General features: G+C 33.0%; 3 protein-coding genes across 4 annotated transcripts; 2 read left to right on the top strand and 1 right to left on the bottom strand.

Moving 5' to 3' along the window:
• Positions 1-1,209: 1,209 nt before the first annotated feature.
• LOC122578127 (BTB/POZ domain-containing protein At3g05675-like) lies at positions 1,210-3,779 on the top strand. Its single transcript, XM_043750016.1, has 2 exons — positions 1,210-1,502; positions 2,202-3,779. The coding sequence occupies exon 2, from the start codon at positions 2,239-2,241 to the stop codon at positions 3,523-3,525; it is 1,287 nt and encodes a 428-aa protein (XP_043605951.1). The 5' UTR covers positions 1,210-1,502; positions 2,202-2,238; the 3' UTR covers positions 3,526-3,779.
• Positions 3,780-5,131: 1,352 nt separating this feature from the next.
• On the top strand, positions 5,132-10,537 carry LOC122578598 (ORM1-like protein 2). Its single transcript, XM_043750583.1, has 3 exons — positions 5,132-5,534; positions 6,873-7,021; positions 10,270-10,537. Exons 1-3 carry the CDS (start codon positions 5,349-5,351, stop codon positions 10,406-10,408), a joined length of 474 nt encoding a protein of 157 aa, XP_043606518.1. The 5' UTR covers positions 5,132-5,348; the 3' UTR covers positions 10,409-10,537.
• Positions 10,538-15,113: 4,576 nt separating this feature from the next.
• Positions 15,114-17,587, bottom strand: LOC122611226 (dof zinc finger protein DOF2.5-like). Of its 2 annotated transcripts, XM_043784213.1 has the most exons (3): positions 17,445-17,587; positions 15,858-16,834; positions 15,114-15,500 (listed from the first exon to the last, which is right to left on the bottom strand). In XM_043784213.1, coding segments are annotated over exons 1-3 (1,002 nt in total). In that variant the 5' UTR covers positions 17,469-17,587; the 3' UTR covers positions 15,114-15,499. The 2 variants fall into 2 exon arrangements, with proteins under 2 accessions (XP_043640148.1, XP_043640147.1); XM_043784212.1 differs by having other exon boundaries at positions 15,114-16,834; positions 17,445-17,586.
• Positions 17,588-18,269: the final 682 nt, after the last annotated feature.

Consider the following 18,269-nt stretch of genomic DNA (forward strand, 5'->3'; position numbering starts at 1 on the left):
GTTTTATGGATTTTTAATGTATCAAAATGAGGTTTTAAGTGTTTTCACTGTGTTCTTGTTTTAAGGGTGTTCTTATTTGATTTACCCCGGCTGACTGAGGTTCTACTAGGACTCACCAACTTTCCTTCTCTCCTAAGACGTCTGATGGTATTTCTTAATCGTCTGGGGGTTTTTGTGGTAAAACAACTTCAGTTTGCTAATACCCCCTATCTACCTATATGACTATATGTGTATATGTATATGTGAAACTAGTTCTAATCACCACCAAGGTGATTTATTGGCCTAAAGTATGAAATATTAGGTAAGCATTTTAAAAATGATCATAGAAATTATTGGAAACAATCAACATAATACATTAATAAGATTGTTTACATGCATCGAAATAAAAAGAATCGTTATCTATGAACAATTTAAAAAGGAGAACACCCACATGAATCTTTGTGTATAATTTTTATCATAATTCAATGATCAAAATTATCTTATACATTTTATTTCAATACTTATTTTATAATAATTAAATTTTTATATATTTATAATAAGTGTAATGCTTAAGATCATATATCTACTCAATGCTAATCATTGAATCATATATAACAAATAACAAATAATATATAACTTTGTAATTTATGATCATAAATACATCTGTGCTTGATACATGAACATCTGACTTAACAACTTAATATTATATTAATGATTCTTAATTTAATTAATACTCTGTAGAAACTATAATATAATATCAATAACGTTATGCATAGGTAAGATATGATTCTTGCGTATACTTCAATATTTCCAAAAATAACAACAGCCCCACTTCACATGCAATTGGGCCAAGTTGTGCAAGTTGAACAAAAACTAAACTATATCCATGCAACTTGGATGGCCAATATCTCGTCATCAAACATTCAAACCTTCATATTCATTCAACCATACATACTTTATTTAAAAATTTGTTTTCTTGAATAAATACCCAATTAATAATTAACCCATTTTTATCACATAAATATACACTAATAAACCTTATTGTAAACTCTAATTATTCCCCAACTAAGGATCCAATGTTAAAAGTTTGTACTTTCCCAAAACCTCATATTTGCCGTCTCTCCTTCTCTTTTGTAGCATATTTCTAATTGTTGGTAACTCAAAGTTAAATACTTTTAGTTTTTCCAATCAAAGAAAAAAAAGATACTTGGATTAACCAATTAAGCAATAATCAAAATATAAAGTAAAGGGTAAATATGTAATTTGATACTTTATCTTTTTGTAGCGTATTGTTGTCCTTCCATGGACACTTGGATATCTCCCCTGCAAAACAAAGCATTTTAGCTCATCTCACAAAAACCCTAATTTATACCCACTTGTGCTTATCTATTTCATCATCTAACTTAGACCCATTTCATTTCATCCCTTTTCTTTGATGCCCCTTTTATCAAGTTTCAATCTTGCTTCCATGTTCACACAAATTTTGCTTTCATCCATGGTTGGAAAGTTACAATTTTAATAAGGTAATAATTCTTTGTTTGTTGTATCTTTTTTCTAGGTAGACCTATGGTGGTTGTTTTTATATAGTTTGTTTTATGATTATCCGGGTTGTTTTGTTTATTGGATGAGGATGAAGATGTACTTTGCTAGCCAAAAAATTAATGTATCTGTTCAATTTGTGTTATTTTTAAAATTAGTTCGATGTGATAATAAAGTTGTTAAACATTATTAGTACATGGTACCGGCCTGTTGCATCTTACAACTGAAGTACATATTTTGACCTTGTCTTTTTCAAAGTCCAAGTTCAAATCTTTGTGTAATGGTCAAATATTGACTTTTGGAATATGCTGTAACTTATGTGAAAAACAACTACTGTAATTAATACTTTCCTTTTGTATATGATCAATTGAGTTAATTCATGTTATGGTTTCTATGTTGAACTACTACTTTCTTAGCTTTTATATCAATGTTTCATAATTACATAAGTCGGTGATCTTCTAAATTTCTTTCCCTCTTTCGTCTTATTGTGTATAATGTTGTTGTAATCATGTTATATCTTTAGATTGGCAAATATCTACTCATATTTGTAGGGTTCATGGGTTGCCCCAAATACAGCTAGGCTAAATCCCCAATGGTTCTTCAATAATAGTTAGAAATGTTAATGAAGTGCATTTCAGATTGAAATATATATACGATCTGAGAATTCCATTCACATGTTGCAGAAAGCATGAAAATTGGCAGCATATACCTATCTAACTCATGGAAAGTTCATCAGCGTCTCTTGGGCTAAATGACATAACCACGAGCGATGTTGTTGTTCGTCTAAGAAACAACAAAAGAAGACCTGAACTGTTCTATTCCCATTCATCAATCCTCAAAGAAAAGAGTAAGTATTTTGCAGACAAACTATCTGATCCAAGTTCTGGTGCTTTTATTGATATCTCCTGCTTAGATTGCAACTACGAGCACCATGTCGACCTATTAAAACGTTTTTACCTTTCCCAAGAGTCATTGTTGGAATCTTGGAACTCTGTTCACTCTGCTCTTGGTGTTCTTCAATTAGCAACAGAATTTAGTTGTCAAGAAATCACTGAAAGTTGCATTCAGTATTTAGAAGCTGTCCCGTGGGAGGATAAAGAAGAAGAATTAATCTTGAAAGTAGTTTCAAAACTGGGTCCCGTAGCAATGCCCATATTAGCTCGGGTTCAACCCGTTGACTTTACTGCTACGAAAACCGTATTCATCTCAGCCATCCAGTTTGCCACGTGTATTGTTTCAGAATCCCCACCCTTTGGGGACGAGTTGAAAACTTCAGCTCAAGAACAAGTAGAGTACATGTTAGGTGATGATGATGAAGAGATCCCGTTAGTCATAGCAGACGAAGAAGTTAAAGCAGAGTCAAAGAAGGGACTTATGAACATTTGTTCTATATTCGATAAAGAGCTTTCTTGTTTACTTTCAGAGACTGACGAGGAGGCAGTAGAAAAGAGAGTGATGCAGTCTCTCTCTGATCTTGGATGGATTTGTAACATTCTTTCAAAAATGGACCTAATGAAAGAGTTCACTGACAAATGGATTGAATCTTCTAGTCGGGTAATTGCAGTTATGGAAGATCAACTACTAAAAAGTAGCATGTGGGGCATAAAGTTGAAGATTATAGAACTAAACTGGAAGGTATTGGATGCAGTTGGGTATGGTAATGTGATCATTTCACCTGCACGTCGTGTGGAGTTAGTGAAAACTTGGCTTCCTTATATCAGAAAGATGAAACCTGTTCTTGATTTGGTTGGGAGTAAGGAGACCGGATATCCTTACAAGATGGACGATGATTTGTGCCAGAATATTGAAGGGGCTATAGTGGCACTCTTATCAGCTCTTCCTTCTAATGATCAAGGGGATATTTTAGCTGATTGGATGAGCGGGGACCAGGTTAAGTATCCCGATTTGAGTGAAGCTTTTGAGATTTGGTGTTATAGAACAAAATCGGCTAAAAGAAGATTGGTAGAGGGGTTGGATAGAGTTGGTAATCCTACTGTAAGCCTGTGATCACTTAATGGTTGGTAATATGGTTGTAAGTTAAATAGATCAAAGTAAAAGGTTAAAGAAACAACCTTTGTTAAATCTGTTAAGTTGTTTGCAATTCCCCGTTGCAAATTGTAGTCTCTTCTTGAGAAACTGGATCGCTAATTGTGATCTTTGTGAGGCTTATTAATGGTGTCTCTCAAGTTCTAAGTTGACGCCACATATGTACTTTCAACTCATTGATCTATTTTATTTTGATACTCTTATACAAATGCAAACACTCGTCTTTTAAAAAAATTATTATTACTAGGACACTATCTAGAAAATCAACTATCTTTATAAAAAAAATGAAAAATTCAATTAAAAGCTAACCATATGATATAATTCGCCAAAGTGTTAAGCGAACTGACTTAGGTAGGTTTCCAACCTAAACCTACAGTAACACTATGTTCTTAAATTTGTTTTTGAAAGAAAAATAAAGAGTGAAAGATAAATGATTGGAAAAGAAAGTGCTCAACTTCTTTCCTTCCAAATCATCCCAAAAGTAGGATGATTGTTTTTGAACTAGATTTATTGAAATTTTCCATCCACTTTATCTCATTTCCTTTCACTTCCTTCTTTAAAAATAAACTCAAAAACACAAAAAGTTATAATATCCTTTAACTTCCTTTCTTTTCTTTCTCATAAAAATCTTGAGAACATAGTGTAAGCCCCCCAAGTCGGAACCGACCACAGGCAAGAAGCTTGGTTAGACCTTTACATTCAAGTTAATATGGCTTGTGAAAGTTTCCCGAATATAAATTTTTTTTTTTTTTTTTGATTGACCTGTTCTAAGGGGATGTTTGGGGTTGCATTTACAAAATAATTTTTGCGTTTTCATAGCAAATAATCACTTTTTCACACAAACACTTTTTTAGATTATTTGCATTTTACAAACATAATAATTAAATAATCACTTTATATTATAATCCCAAACGCCCTCTAGATATAATGATGTAATTCTTATACACCATATATCGGACACCCAATAGGTTTACAGAATCATACAACATCACCCGTAAGTCCATGTCTCATCATTTGAAGGTATATTTATAAATTAAAATATCCACATAAAAAAAAGAAGTTATATTTGCAATTATTTTATACGAGTACTATTAGGAAAACTAAAATTAATACCTAAAATTTTCAAAATAATTTTATTATTATTATTATTTTTTTTTGAAAGGTGAATTTCGTTTGAGAACTTCGTGTCGCGATTCGACAACTGGAGGTCTAACATACGTTGTCTTAACCGGGTCCGTGCTAGAGAGCTCCCCCGAAATAGAATTGCCTATTTCAAATACCCGATGGGAGAAAATCTCCTACTAATCCGCCCAAAGACACGACGATCAATATGGGTAAACCCTGCCTCCTAAGCCTTCATAGAAAGACTTTCTATGTACTTCTCAAGTCTTAAACCTAAGACCTCCTATTTGTAACACTAAGACCTCCTATTTCATTTCAGATGTAACCATCAATTTTTGTCAAAGTTATATCATGTATCATGGTGATGAAAACGTAATAAAAATCTAAATAAGCCGAAAAGAAAGATGCGTGACAAAATTGAAGCCGTAAGTGTTGTGAGTTTTGAGCATATGTATTCTTAACTCTCAAAATAAAAAAATAAATATCTTTTCTTCATTCTTTTCATCGTCAACATCCAACAATCGTCGACATCTTGAATCAAATAAAATTGCGGACTAGACCATCATTTCCAACCGGATCTTTGTCTCTCAAATATATAGCAAATCAAAAACAAATCGATCGATCGAGAGAGCGGGAGGGGCAGGGGGAGGGGGAGATAGTAAATGGCGAATTTGTATGTGCAAGCTGAACAACCAACGGATCTGAATCGGAATACGGAATGGTTCACGTACCCAGGCGTATGGACCATCTACATCTTCATTCTCTTCTTCGCTTGGCTTGTTGTTCTTTCTCTTTTTGGTTGCTCCCCTGGCATGGCTTGGACCATCGTTAACCTTTCTCACGCCGTGGTTCCTTTTCTACCCTTCTTCTTCTTCTTCTTATTATTATTTCTATATACTAATTGATTGATTGATGTGTAATTTTACATATATATATTTTAGTTTAGGTGTATGATAATATGTTGTTAGACTTTATATTATGTTTTAATAAGGTATCCTTAGATCATGTATGTGCTGCTTCAAAAGTTTTTTAGTTAGGGTTTCGACTTTACGCTGGCTTTCACTTATGAAAACTGGTTAATTCGATTTGCAAATCGATTTTTGTGGATGAATATTTAAGTAGATGTGTATGCCTTTCCTATCGTATACAAGATACACTTTGTTTTGTACCACTTAACTAAGAGACTTTATATTAATAACTGGACCAAAAATGAAGATGTACAACAACCACATGACCCAATCCCTGAGTGGGGTATGGGGGAGATGAACTGTAGACAGTCTTGCCTCTACCCAAAGTTAGAGAGATTGCTTCCATAAGGACCTCTGGCCAAAATGAGGTAAAAGCAGGAAAGTGTAAAGAGTTTAGTTACCATACCTGTCGGCCGAGTGTCACCTGACAACATTAAAGGGTATAGAAGGGTAGCGGACATACCACATAGCACACTTTATCGCACATCTAGCAGTACATAGTTAATAGGATATTTGAACAAATCAAACATCAACCTAAAGACATAATAGAGATAATCGTCCGCATAGAACCAAGCAAATATGACTAGCATCAACCAGGCATACAAACATAACGTAGAAATTAAATAGGAAATCCTGGGGCCCGTTGGACCCACAGGACCCAAGTACACTAAACGTGTGCTAATCAACCTATGCGCCTAGCTGGCAAGGACACTACCCTTAAAACCCCTAAAAGGTGTAAGTAAAAGGTATCATGCATGACATTTCTACATATAAGTAGATAAACTACCTCTAAACCCTTAAAAGGGTTACTTATCTACCTTATTCCTCTAAACTAATCCTAATCCTCTAAGTATTGGTCATGTCCTCCGACTAGCAAAGCACATTTGGGGTAAAAAAACAAACGGTATTACAAAATGAGGATGTAGTGATACCCATTTTGCTATTGTATGTATTCAATTTTTATTAGAACATACCTATTTCAAAAAGCGGCACCACATCACCGGTTTGCAAGTTCTAAGAAGACGGATTATGTGTTTGGAGATGCACATCACAGGCTCACAAGTTATAAGAGGATGGGTAAAGTGCTTAACCTTAAGAGGATAGATACACACAGTAGTATCAAATTGATAAGTTTTTAACATCAAAAAGTATAATTGAAAGTTTAGTATTTTGGTGTAAATTTCTTAACTTTTGATTGCTAATTTGTGTTGTAATCAGTTGACATACCAGTTCTTTCACTGGAAAAAGGGGACACCTTTTGCTGATGACCAGGGTATCTACAACAGGTTGACGTGGTGGGAGCAAATCGATAGTGGCAAGCAGCTTACTCGCAATAGGAAGTTTCTTACTCTCGTCCCTGTCGTGCTGTAAGTTTTCCCTTTATATTTGAGCTTATGTATAAGCTGGGTGAAGGCTATATCACTAGGATGTATTGAATTATGTTATTTGTAATCCTCTGCTGAGCTATATGCATAATCATATGCCTTTTTTTGGCTTAGTAATGATTGATATGTGAATGAATCAAGGTCATATATAGGTTGATAAGCAAATATTCTAGATATTTTTTACAGTTGTAGACTTGGTGAAGGAAAATTGTAGGCATATGTAGTCAGATCATAGATTATAAGTTGTTTTAAGGCTTTTATATGAAGCTGTTTGTGTGTACCTTTAATTTCGCATACACATATTTGTCTGGTCTTAGTCAATGATCATAGAGAAAGCATACTCTAGTGTAGCTGAAGTGTGAATGCCTCGTTAGTCTTTCAGGCCAGGGCAACCATGAAAGCCAATTTGCCTTATCAAGCCCCAAGCGGCCAAGCCTTTTCTGACAAGCCAACTCGTGTGTGAGGTGTGATACGATCAGTAGGTTGAACCAGCTCAGGTTTTTTTCATCAATTTTGAAAAAAATGTGAGTTTAGATAGTCATCTCATGCAGGATTTGGGTTTTGGGTTCACTGTGAATATATAATAGAGAAGTCTTGTTTAATCCTCTCTTCTATGCTTCGAGTTCTACATCCTTGTTTTGCTGTTAAAAACAATGTGTTGAGGCTACTCACTTGATTTTTACTTTATTAGGAGAAGAGTCTAACTTTCACAGGTGTTAATAAGAAAAGAAGAAGAGTATAACTTAGAAATGGGTATTATGATTACCGAATACAAGCTTATAGTTAAGGGAACAAGAAAATACAAAGATTTTAGACTTTGTAGTTCGTTTAGTATTTATTATTCCTGGTAGTTTATCATCATAAACCATTTCCCTATTTAAAATAGCAAGGTATCTATGTTCTATATCTTAATTTACACTTTTTTTTGTTCTTATAATACGAATATATGAATATATGGATGACATATATGTTTAACTGAAAAATTGATCTAAAGTGGAATTCTACTTGAATTTTTTATTGTTGCTGATATACTTCATTACTTTATGGATACCAAATAGTTGTGTTCAAACCTTCCCTAGATATCAAAAATAGTACTTTGTGGTTCACAAATATGTACCAGCTTCTCGTTACGGTCATCCACTTAGATTACGTAAGTTACCCCCGAGGCAAGTTCATCGTGCTTAGCTTCTGAGTCATATTTGTCCACTACTGTAAAAGTTCTCATCGTGTTCCTTTTTATCTTTTTGAATGACCAGACACGCACACACCCATTACACACCTTAAATGCACCATTGTCCAATCTGGAAACTTGATCCAGACCTCTATGTTATTGGGCACTTGGGTCATCTTAATACCGTCAGACCAAAGGCTCTAAGTCACATATGAAAGCTTCTTCATACTCTTTACGAGAAATCAAGGTTCCGAAACCCGCGACCGGGACGCGGCTCATAGAGGGGGTGAGTCCAGAGTTTTTAGTGACCCAGACTCAGTTTGGGGGTAAGCGGATCGGGACTTATTATATACAAAAATAATAATCCTTGAAGTTATATGTTAATAGAAAACTAGAAATACACTAGAAACTTCAAACGTAAACAACTATAGTTGTTTAGAAACATTGACATAATACTTTAAAGCTCAATTTAACAGTAGAAACATCAACATAATACTTCAAAGTTTGAAAATAAACTATTATCTGATAAAATTAACAGAAACTTAGTGAAACAGTCAAACACAAACAATAACATAAAACAAGAATTAAAAGATAAAGTGATAATCTTAATAAAACTTTATTTAAAAAAGATAAAAGTTTGACTGCCTTTGACCCGAGTTTACACGAGTTGTGCAAGCCTGAGTTGTCGTGAGTTTTACCCTGTTGACCGAGTTTATAGCCCAAGTCGGGCTAACTCGACCCTTTCTAGCATCTGCCTCGAGTTCGATTACTCAGCCGAGTTTTATAACCATGGTAGAAGCGTGTTTTGAACTCTTTTGTTGTATATATTTCTTAGTTTCACGTCTATCTCATTATAAAATTATTCTCATTATATAAGAATCGAAATAGTTTCTTGATGCGAATTTAAACCTTGTAACTTTAACTTTCCACAATATATATTATTTTCCCTAACACAGCCATGCGTATAAAGTATTCAGATTTGCTTATATTCCAAATGTCTGGAGTCAGAACCATCTTTCCACCGTGATTATTTAGTTGTTGTGAAGTACACATGTTATTTCCTGCTGTTGTAGAATGAACACATAATTTTTAGTCTATTAGATTTGTCACTGCTAAGTGGCAACTGCTTGATCGTCAACCGTATTAACTTTGTGTGCTTTAGAACTGGTGTTGTGCACCAAAACTAACTACTGCCACTTCTTCGCTACCTACCGCTTTTAAGTTATTTCTTGCCAATTTATACCATCTGTGTATTAGGTAAACTTTTCTTTTTCGGTTTTTCGAAGAACATAATGAACGTACACATTCGTTGTGTTTTGGCTATCATTTTTGTACCTAAAATTTGAGTGCTACTTTAAATAAAGCAAATTATCGTAACCCAAGGCATAGTTTGGTCGAATTACCAGTTTACCACTTGACTGTGCTTCCAACACAATTCATAGCATTATCCAGATTGTATGCCTATAGCCACTAACAAATTTCCAACATATGATTGTATTTATATATGGATGCAAGTTTTATTTCAGAATAGATTTACTACATGGGACTAGCTCTATTTACTGTTCTCACTGATATATATCTCGTTATCGCTTTTGCTCCAAAGGCCTAGCAAGCTCCTTTTTTTTCATTCAAAATCCCCAGTCATTCCCTTTGGTTATCTACCATGCTAATTATACATCTAAGGCTGCAGTACTAGAGATTTTGCTCTTTTTACAGCAATTAAATTGAGGACAACGAAAATACAGAAAAATGATTGTAGTGAGAGATCAGAAATACCGGTGCTTCTAAGTTTAATTTCAAAAGTTGAAAAATGATCTATTTAAAATAGGAGGAATGTAGCGAATATTATTATCAATTTATCATCTTCCTAATTTCATTGAGACTACTCTCATAATTTCATTGTTGACTATATGATCCCCTTATTTTTCTATGACTTCCCAGACAATTCTTGTATGTATGAGCTGATTACAAATTTACAATGCTGAATAGCGTGTGAATCTTATTTGTGTCGTGTGTTATGTACTTCAATTCACACAGGATGATGTGTTTAAATCCACAGGTACTTGATAGCATCTCACACAACAGACTACCAGAACCCGATGCTGTTCCTAAACACCGTGGCAGTTTTCGTGCTAGTTGTTGCCAAGTTTCCAAACATGCACAAGGTCCGAATATTTGGAATTAATGCGGAAGAGTGAAGTCTATGAATAGACTTCTGTTTAGTTGCACCGATAACTATACACGCATTTGTAATTTCAACCTCTTAAAGGGTAACTGCTGTCTTTGGAACCGGATCAAATGGTAAATTAATTTATTTTTTACGTGTAGCTATATTTTATTTATCATTTATGTGGCAGATCGGGATTCATGATGTCTCGTTAAGACCTTGTAACGAGTCAGTGGATGTCTGAGGTGACAAAACTGTTTAGACTATGTTTCTCTTACAATAGACTCAAAATAGGATCCAATTGTATAATGGGATCGAAAAACCATGTGTCATACAGTCATACCTCACTCTTGCCTTACGCAAACTAAATTGTGCACTTCAGGGGACTCACTTAAAATCTAATTGTTTAGTGAGTTCTATGAGACAATTATAGCTTCTTTTGTTGCCTTTTTTTTGGTTGCCAATTGGAGTGTATCTATAATCATGTTTGAGTTAGAATAAATGAATTTTTCAAGAAAAGCAAGAGACAAGAACCTGATCATTACAGGAAGGCAGCAGTTGAAATCCCATTGCTACTTAAAAAACTAATGTCTTTTTTTGGGTTCCATGAGCTATGCGGTTTGATGGTCCTGGTAATATCAAATTTTTGCAGTGATCATCTTATAGATATAGATTCACTGATGCTTGGAATCCTAATAAACAGTTGGAAAAAGTTACTAACTAGGCAAAAAACAAAAGGTCTCAAATAAACATAACCATACGGTGCCATACAAGATATATAGATGGCAAAACCACATGAAAAGAAAAGTCAAGAAGGTGACTATGGTTCACATTTTCAAATTATCAATATGTCTATGGGATTTGGGAGCTACGTTTTTAAATTACTCTGTAATTAGCTTCTAATTTCGTATTAACACCTTTGAACCAATTATAATTCTCCTTTGAAGTTGGCTTGATTTTATCCATTGTCTACAAATGTATCGGATAGTTATATATGAGATTCTGGCTACTTGAGTATTTGAAAACACAAAAACAAGGTATAATTCTCTTTGGAATGTGACAGGAGTCCCACAATTTTTCATTATATTGTATCTATATCATATTTATACTTTTCGTCAAGATACAATAAGCTAAGCTTCTCTTTGGCCTATATGCCAAGATTGTCCTTCACCTTTGATATAAACTACGTACAGTTCTCTTTAGCATATATCTTGCCGAAGATAAAATATAATGAAATTCTGTTGTTCAAAAATAATGTGTGTATAGATTGTAAAGTTGTGATTCGTGTCAGGAGACGAGCCATGTGTCTGCCAAGCCTAGGGCCTCATGGCATATGCCAGAAGCTTTCACCTTGGAGCACACTCCTAATTTGTTGGGACACATTAATCACGGTAGTGTAGCATGCTTTATAAATATGATCAATAATTTTGCTTGTGCAAAATGTCACTTTGAGATATATCTATGGGAAATGCCCTACCTTAATTTGAGTGCGGTTTGATGGGTCCAAAATCCAAATGTGTATTATATCCTACGATCTAAATTATATGCTTATAATAACTCTTATGTACTGTTCGTCTATTTATTTCCTAATTTAACATACACGTAATCTCATATGAAGTTATGCACACAGTGACTTCCGATCATGTGAAAGTTATTTTTATTAATTGATATATATATATAGGGTAGCTTTCCGGTGAGAACAAGTTAAAAATAAGAACAGTAAGAACAGTTTCTGATCATTGGATTAAAAAAATTAAAGGCTAAGATGATTAATGGCATTTTTGAAATAATCCTTCCAATTAATGGCAGATTAGTCATTTTAAATAGAATTTAAAAGACAAGGAGGTATTTTAATAAATCAATGGAAAAAGAAAAATGCATTAAAATGGCCACACGTTCTTTGCAGTTTACGAAAGATTTAAAAAGGTAGTTACTAATTAGTTTTTTTTCTTAATTTAACAATTGGATAATCATGTTTCTTAAAACTAGTAAACTTTCCATACGTTCAAATAAGTACATTATTATAAACATTTTTTTTTTTTTGAAACATGCTTGATGAAACAATGAAAAAAGTTGAGAACATGCATCCATGTATAAAAATAATGCATCCACCTTAGTTTCGAGTTTTCTAATCTAATTTATTAAATAATCTCATATTTTATTGATATATATTATTAAAAACGTTATATTTTTTTATTTAAGCATTTTTGACAACAAAATAATACTCAATAAAATAAAAGATAATAATATGCATCCATTTATTAAAAAGTGCATCCACCTTAGTTTTGGAGTTTCCTAATGTAATTGTTAGATAATCTCATATTTTATTAATGTATATTAATATATTATTATAAACATTATAGGTTTTTTATTTAAGCATTCTTGACAACAAAAAACAATAAAAAAAAATCAGAACATGCATCCATCTATAAAAGAGTGCATCCACCTTAGTTTCCATGCAAGGTTCGGATAAATATGTGTAGAGCAATGAACGCCAACATTGTCCCATTCTGAGTTGTTCATTATAACTATGCCAAAAGCTTGCACCACTCTATAACTTTTTGTTTAATATTATATGTATGTCGTATGTGTTTTATGTTAAAACAACGTAACTAGATACGTCCCGTCCTATGTATCTAATGTAAGAACGTAACTCTAGTATGGATGAATAACCTGTCGTCGGTATGTTGTATGTAGTATATGTCTAATGTTAAAACAACCATGGATGCAATAAAAACCAAGACTTTTGAATAAAAAATCACATACCTATTCAACCAATATTAAGTATGTTGATGAGAAAATAAACACAGTATATTCATAAAATAATTGAAAAATAAACAAAAAAATGTTAATGAATAAATTAATGTGGAAGTTTTTGGAATTGGTTTGTAAAGTAATGTAATGCATTCGATTAAGAAAAGTCGGTCAGATGAAAAAGTTGGTTTTGAAAAGGAATAACTTAACCGAATCAATAAACTTCTCATGAAAAAAATTAATTAAGTGTGTTTTTGAATTGTCTAAATTTTCCTTTTTAATAGTTGGTGATGTGGAAGTTTACTATTGGTTCTTATATGTTTTTACTTTGATTTTGTTCTTATTAGATGGCTCTTCTATATAGATATACTGTTCATACTGTTCATACTTGATATGTTAATTTCCCTACGTACGTACATTTTTTGTTCAAGTATAATATAACAAGAGTAAGAATTAGTAGTTGCAAAACTTTCAAGGGAATACACTAATTAAGCAAGCTAGCTAGATAATGTATTCTCCACCGATACAACCAACCCTCAGAATTTTGACATGCTCCGATCCAAATGTTCAATCAAGAATATATACGTACCTTTAATTTAATTGTGATAATAAAAATGATACGTATTTTCATTCATGAACATTCAACAAATCATAATAAATACGTACAAATCCTACTAAAATTCATACAATTAATCATGACATTAATATATGATGTACTACTACATATTACTCATTATATCGTATTCATCAACAGTTGTATCTTTCAGGAAAAAAACACAAGCATAAATACATAAAACATGATGATATATAGTAGAAGTAAGTTTTGAGTTCACCATGGACGTATTCAAGTTTCACTTTTGGATAAAAACTTAACTTCACTGATACTCATGTGACTGACCCAACATTGAGAGAAAACCCTAGTACATCAAAGATGAGTAAATTAGGCCTCTGAATTTGGCAAGTGAAAGGGACCTCCAACATCATGTACCATTACATGTTCCATGCATCTCTATCTCTGTGCCATTTACATACGAGTATATAAAATATATATAATATTAACATGTACATGTACGCACAAATTAATAGCCGGTGATTATTATGCATATATATATACATCAAAAGTGGATTACAGCAAAGAACCAACATTGGATTTTTTTTATTTGACACACACACATATATAAATTATTAGATGAGCAAATTAATTATTAGCCTATTAGATATCATCAAGTGGATTTTGAGGAGATTGGGTTATATATATATATATAACATTCCGTTTTCTTGAGCACATTCACCAAGGGGAATGTTTTAGGTCCCTCATTTGAGCATAAGCTTTTAGTTATAAAAGTAGGGTTCTTGTCAGATCCTTTTACAAGGTGGAAGCAAGAAGACTGAAAACAATAATATAATAAAGGAAACATGGCATGGTAAAGTAATCATTATTATTCATTTCGGAAAAAGATAAAAATATGGAAGTTGATAGAGTTGAATATATAAATGACTTATTTACTATTTATTTAACGATATATAATTTCATTGAGCCAATCCAACCATAATAAATTAAAATGTGCATTATCTTCAGGTTTGAATCAGGGACTTCTTAGAGAGGCAAAGTCTCCCAACCCCTAAGTTAATATGTAGGCATTTAATTTAAATAGCTACTTTATGAGTAGTAAATAATTTTCGAAGATCGAAGTATACAATACAATATTGTACTACAAGTTAACTAAAATAAACTCCAAAAGTAAGAAACAACAAACATGCATCTTCGGTAGTGCTGTACAATTAAGTATCCATATGTATATATATTGATATTGATGTGTATGTGTTTGAAGACTATTTCCATTCCATATAGAATGAAGTGGTTGTAACTTTCAGTTGAAGCAGGTGAAGCAGTTTCAACTTCTCCACATATCATCTATTCTAGATGTTCTTACACTTTCAGACACAAACAAAACTCATATTCAATTGAATGATAGATCAAAAAAAATAAAAATAAGACTTGAGCTTAATTAGGTATGCAAAGATAGTACACAATATACACTACCAGAAAAGCTAGCTTAGCAAGAATACAAATTTGCTTCAAGAAAATATCTATCAACCGATCGAAGTTAACTAATTAAACAAATTGTACATCATTCATATACATACACATGCATTATTGTTTTTGCCTCATAAAAGCCGATCAACCAATTAATGATAAACAACAGTAGTTGGTTACTCTTCTTAATTAGTTTAATATCTGAATTCTGCCACTACAAGTACATTTAGCCCGGCCCCTTAAAAAAACTGGGCTTTAAATTTGTTTTCTCTTCACTAGCTAGCTGCAGATCGATCTTCTCTGATGATCTTGTATACTTGTAATATCCCGTCTTAGTCGAAGATCAAGATAAGATTTATCAAGATAGGTATATATGATCACTAAGAAATGACCATGTTTATAAAATATAACTAAGAAGAGAGACCAACTAATTAACTGACTATTAATTGTATGATCCGATCAAGTTAATTAGTTCTCATCAAGAAATCCAAACAATTAAGTAATTACCACCCACAAATAATTTTGGAGACTACTAGAAAATAACCACATTTGAAACAACCATAAATAATCTAAAGAAAGAAACTAATTAAACCCCCAAAGATTGTTGTAATTTGAACACTCGATCTCTCTATATAGATATAGATATAGATATAGATATATATAAAAATATATATGATATAATGTTTACCATGAACCACCACCTCCTAACATTCCACTCCAAAAGCCATTGGTATCGCCATTTTGATCCCTAGTTTGTTGATCATCATCAACATTATTATGATGGCCGCCATCACGAGAAGTTGTCGGCGTACTTGTTTTGAGATCCTCGAATGGGAACGAAAGCCTCCCACTCGAATTCTCGTGAATCCCATTTCCATACGTACCACTTCCCATTCCATCCAAGGAAAAATTAAGTGAAGGAATCTTGAATTCTGGCATGGAAATCATCATCTGTCCCGACGAAGAGTAAACCGAGTTTGGATCAGGAATCGGAATTGGCATGAAGGAATTCATCATTCCCCTTGATGTGATTCCTGTCAAGAGTTCCAAAGCTGAAAGCTGAGCTGAAGTAGTGGTAGAGGTGTTGGTGGTAGAATTAGTATTATTATTATTCTTAGTCGTCGTCCCATCGAAATTCGGTACATGGATTAGCTCGGAAATCGTCTTGAAATCATGATGAGTTGATGGGAAACCAAGATTCAGATCTTGGCCAGCATGATGTTCATGTATCCTAGGGTTTTGATGATGAGAAAGTAGTGGTGTTTGTGATGGAGTAGGTACAACAAGATCAGGAAGTTTTTTCGACATGGAAGAATGATGATGATGAGATGATGAAATAGAAGATGATCTCTTGTTCTTCCTGGAGCCACCGCCAACAGGAACATTTCTAAGAGACCCGCCTTCGGTCCAATACCTTCTACAAGTCTTGCAAAAGTATCTTGGCTGAGAGAGGCTGTAATTGTTGTAGTAACAAAACTTTGTGTTTGTAGAATTGCATCTTGGACAGTTTATGGCTGATTCTTTTTGTGGTCTTGCTTTTCTTTCCAAAGATGATGAAGAATTGTTATTATTATTATTATTATTTGAAGATGGTTTTGATAAACATGAAGAATTATTTGTTGTGTTTTTTACTAATATTTCTTCCATTGGCTTCATTCCAATCTCCTATATAAACAAATTAAAACCCCATAAAGAAAAAAAAAAAAAAAAAAAAGTAAGAAATTGTATATTAATTTACAAACAAATAAAAAGAAATAAAAAGAGAAGATAAAGACATAAAGATCCAAAAAAATTGCAGACAATTGAACAGAACAAATTAGACTGCTTTTTATACTTTTCAAACATCTATAAAAACCTGTCTTTCAAGATTAACTAATTAACCATTTATTGCATACATACATACATACATACAGTACTACTATAACTAAAAACTGATCAACACAATAATTTTGAAGAAAAACAAATAATATTTATTATGATCGATTAAAAGAGATCAATAATAATAAATAAAAAAAAGACGGTACGGCTGAAGATCAAAGACGACTTGCGTGCTAGCTAATATATCATGGATGATCATAATCAATAGTATACATAACTAATTAAGCTCTATTGTTTTGTTTTTGGTCAAGATATACCATGAGTAGCAGTTTTGATGAAATGAAAAGGTTCATCAGCCAATTATAAACAAATAAATAAAAATACCATTAGCTAGATAATAGATAATTAGCTAGTGGGGATGATGAATTGAAGAAGATGTAGTTAGCTATGTACGTACCTGTGGCCAGTGAGCCGTATCCATGGCTGATCGATCAAACAAAAAAACAAGAGAGAGAGAGAGAGAAGAAAAGCTAGAGAGAGAGATTGAGATGGAACCACCTTTACTTTCCACTGCTTTTCAAAAAGCTTAAAAAGGATGCTTTGTGAGAAGTTTGTGTGGACGTTCTCTATGTGCTTTAACGCGTGTATATATGTATATATCTACTATATCTATCTAGCTAGGTCTTGTTGACACACATTACATCGATCGATCATTAAATTTAACCAACAATGAAGTGTAAATCTTTTTTTTTCTTTCGTTTTATATCTACGTACCTAGCTTTTAATAAATCATTCTACGGGTATTATATTATTACTCGTATATATGATCGACCTACAATCATGTAAATGAGTTATGAGCGTGGAATAATGAACAATATATAATATTGTAAAAGATTACATATATAGTGAAAAATAATGTAAAAGATGAGAGTCACTAAAACCGTTTCTAATGTGCGTGGCATACTGGTTATCACTCTTTATAACTTTGGTTAAATAACGACGTGTATCTGATTCAAAAATTCTTGCAGGCCTCATTCGTTTGTCCATCTAATTATTACGAGTGTCACTCAGAAAAATGATTTATGACGATCACAAATGTTACATCAACGCCACATATATTTTTTGTACCCCGACCACTACACACACTGATTTCACTTATGTCATTAGTAATTTATGTTGTTGGAGAAGAAAAAAAAATAGGGGCCGCTACATATACCCCTAAAGGGAGCGTCTGTTGAACTTAAAGATTGTTAAGCAACCCAGTCAACGATACCGTATAGAC

The sequence above is a fragment of the Erigeron canadensis genome, chromosome 8 (assembly GCF_010389155.1).
Source record: "Erigeron canadensis isolate Cc75 chromosome 8, C_canadensis_v1, whole genome shotgun sequence".
In the NCBI taxonomy this organism is placed as follows: Eukaryota; Viridiplantae; Streptophyta; class Magnoliopsida; order Asterales; family Asteraceae; genus Erigeron; species Erigeron canadensis.

Coding starts and splice junctions, on each gene's coding strand:
- LOC122578127 (XM_043750016.1), top strand. CDS start 2,239: ATGGAAAGTTCATCAGCGTCTCTTGGGCTAAATGACATAACCACGAGC.
- LOC122611226 (XM_043784212.1), bottom strand. CDS start 17,468: ATGGATACGGCTCACTGGCCACAG. Junction 16,835..17,444: donor ATACGGCTCACTGGCCACAG/GTACGTACATAG, acceptor TTGTTTATATAG/GAGATTGGAATGAAGCCAAT.
- LOC122578598 (XM_043750583.1), top strand. CDS start 5,349: ATGGCGAATTTGTATGTGCAAGCTGAACAACCAACGGATCTGAATCGG. Junction 5,535..6,872: donor TTAACCTTTCTCACGCCGTG/GTTCCTTTTCTA, acceptor TGTTGTAATCAG/TTGACATACCAGTTCTTTCA. Junction 7,022..10,269: donor ACTCTCGTCCCTGTCGTGCT/GTAAGTTTTCCC, acceptor TTAAATCCACAG/GTACTTGATAGCATCTCACA.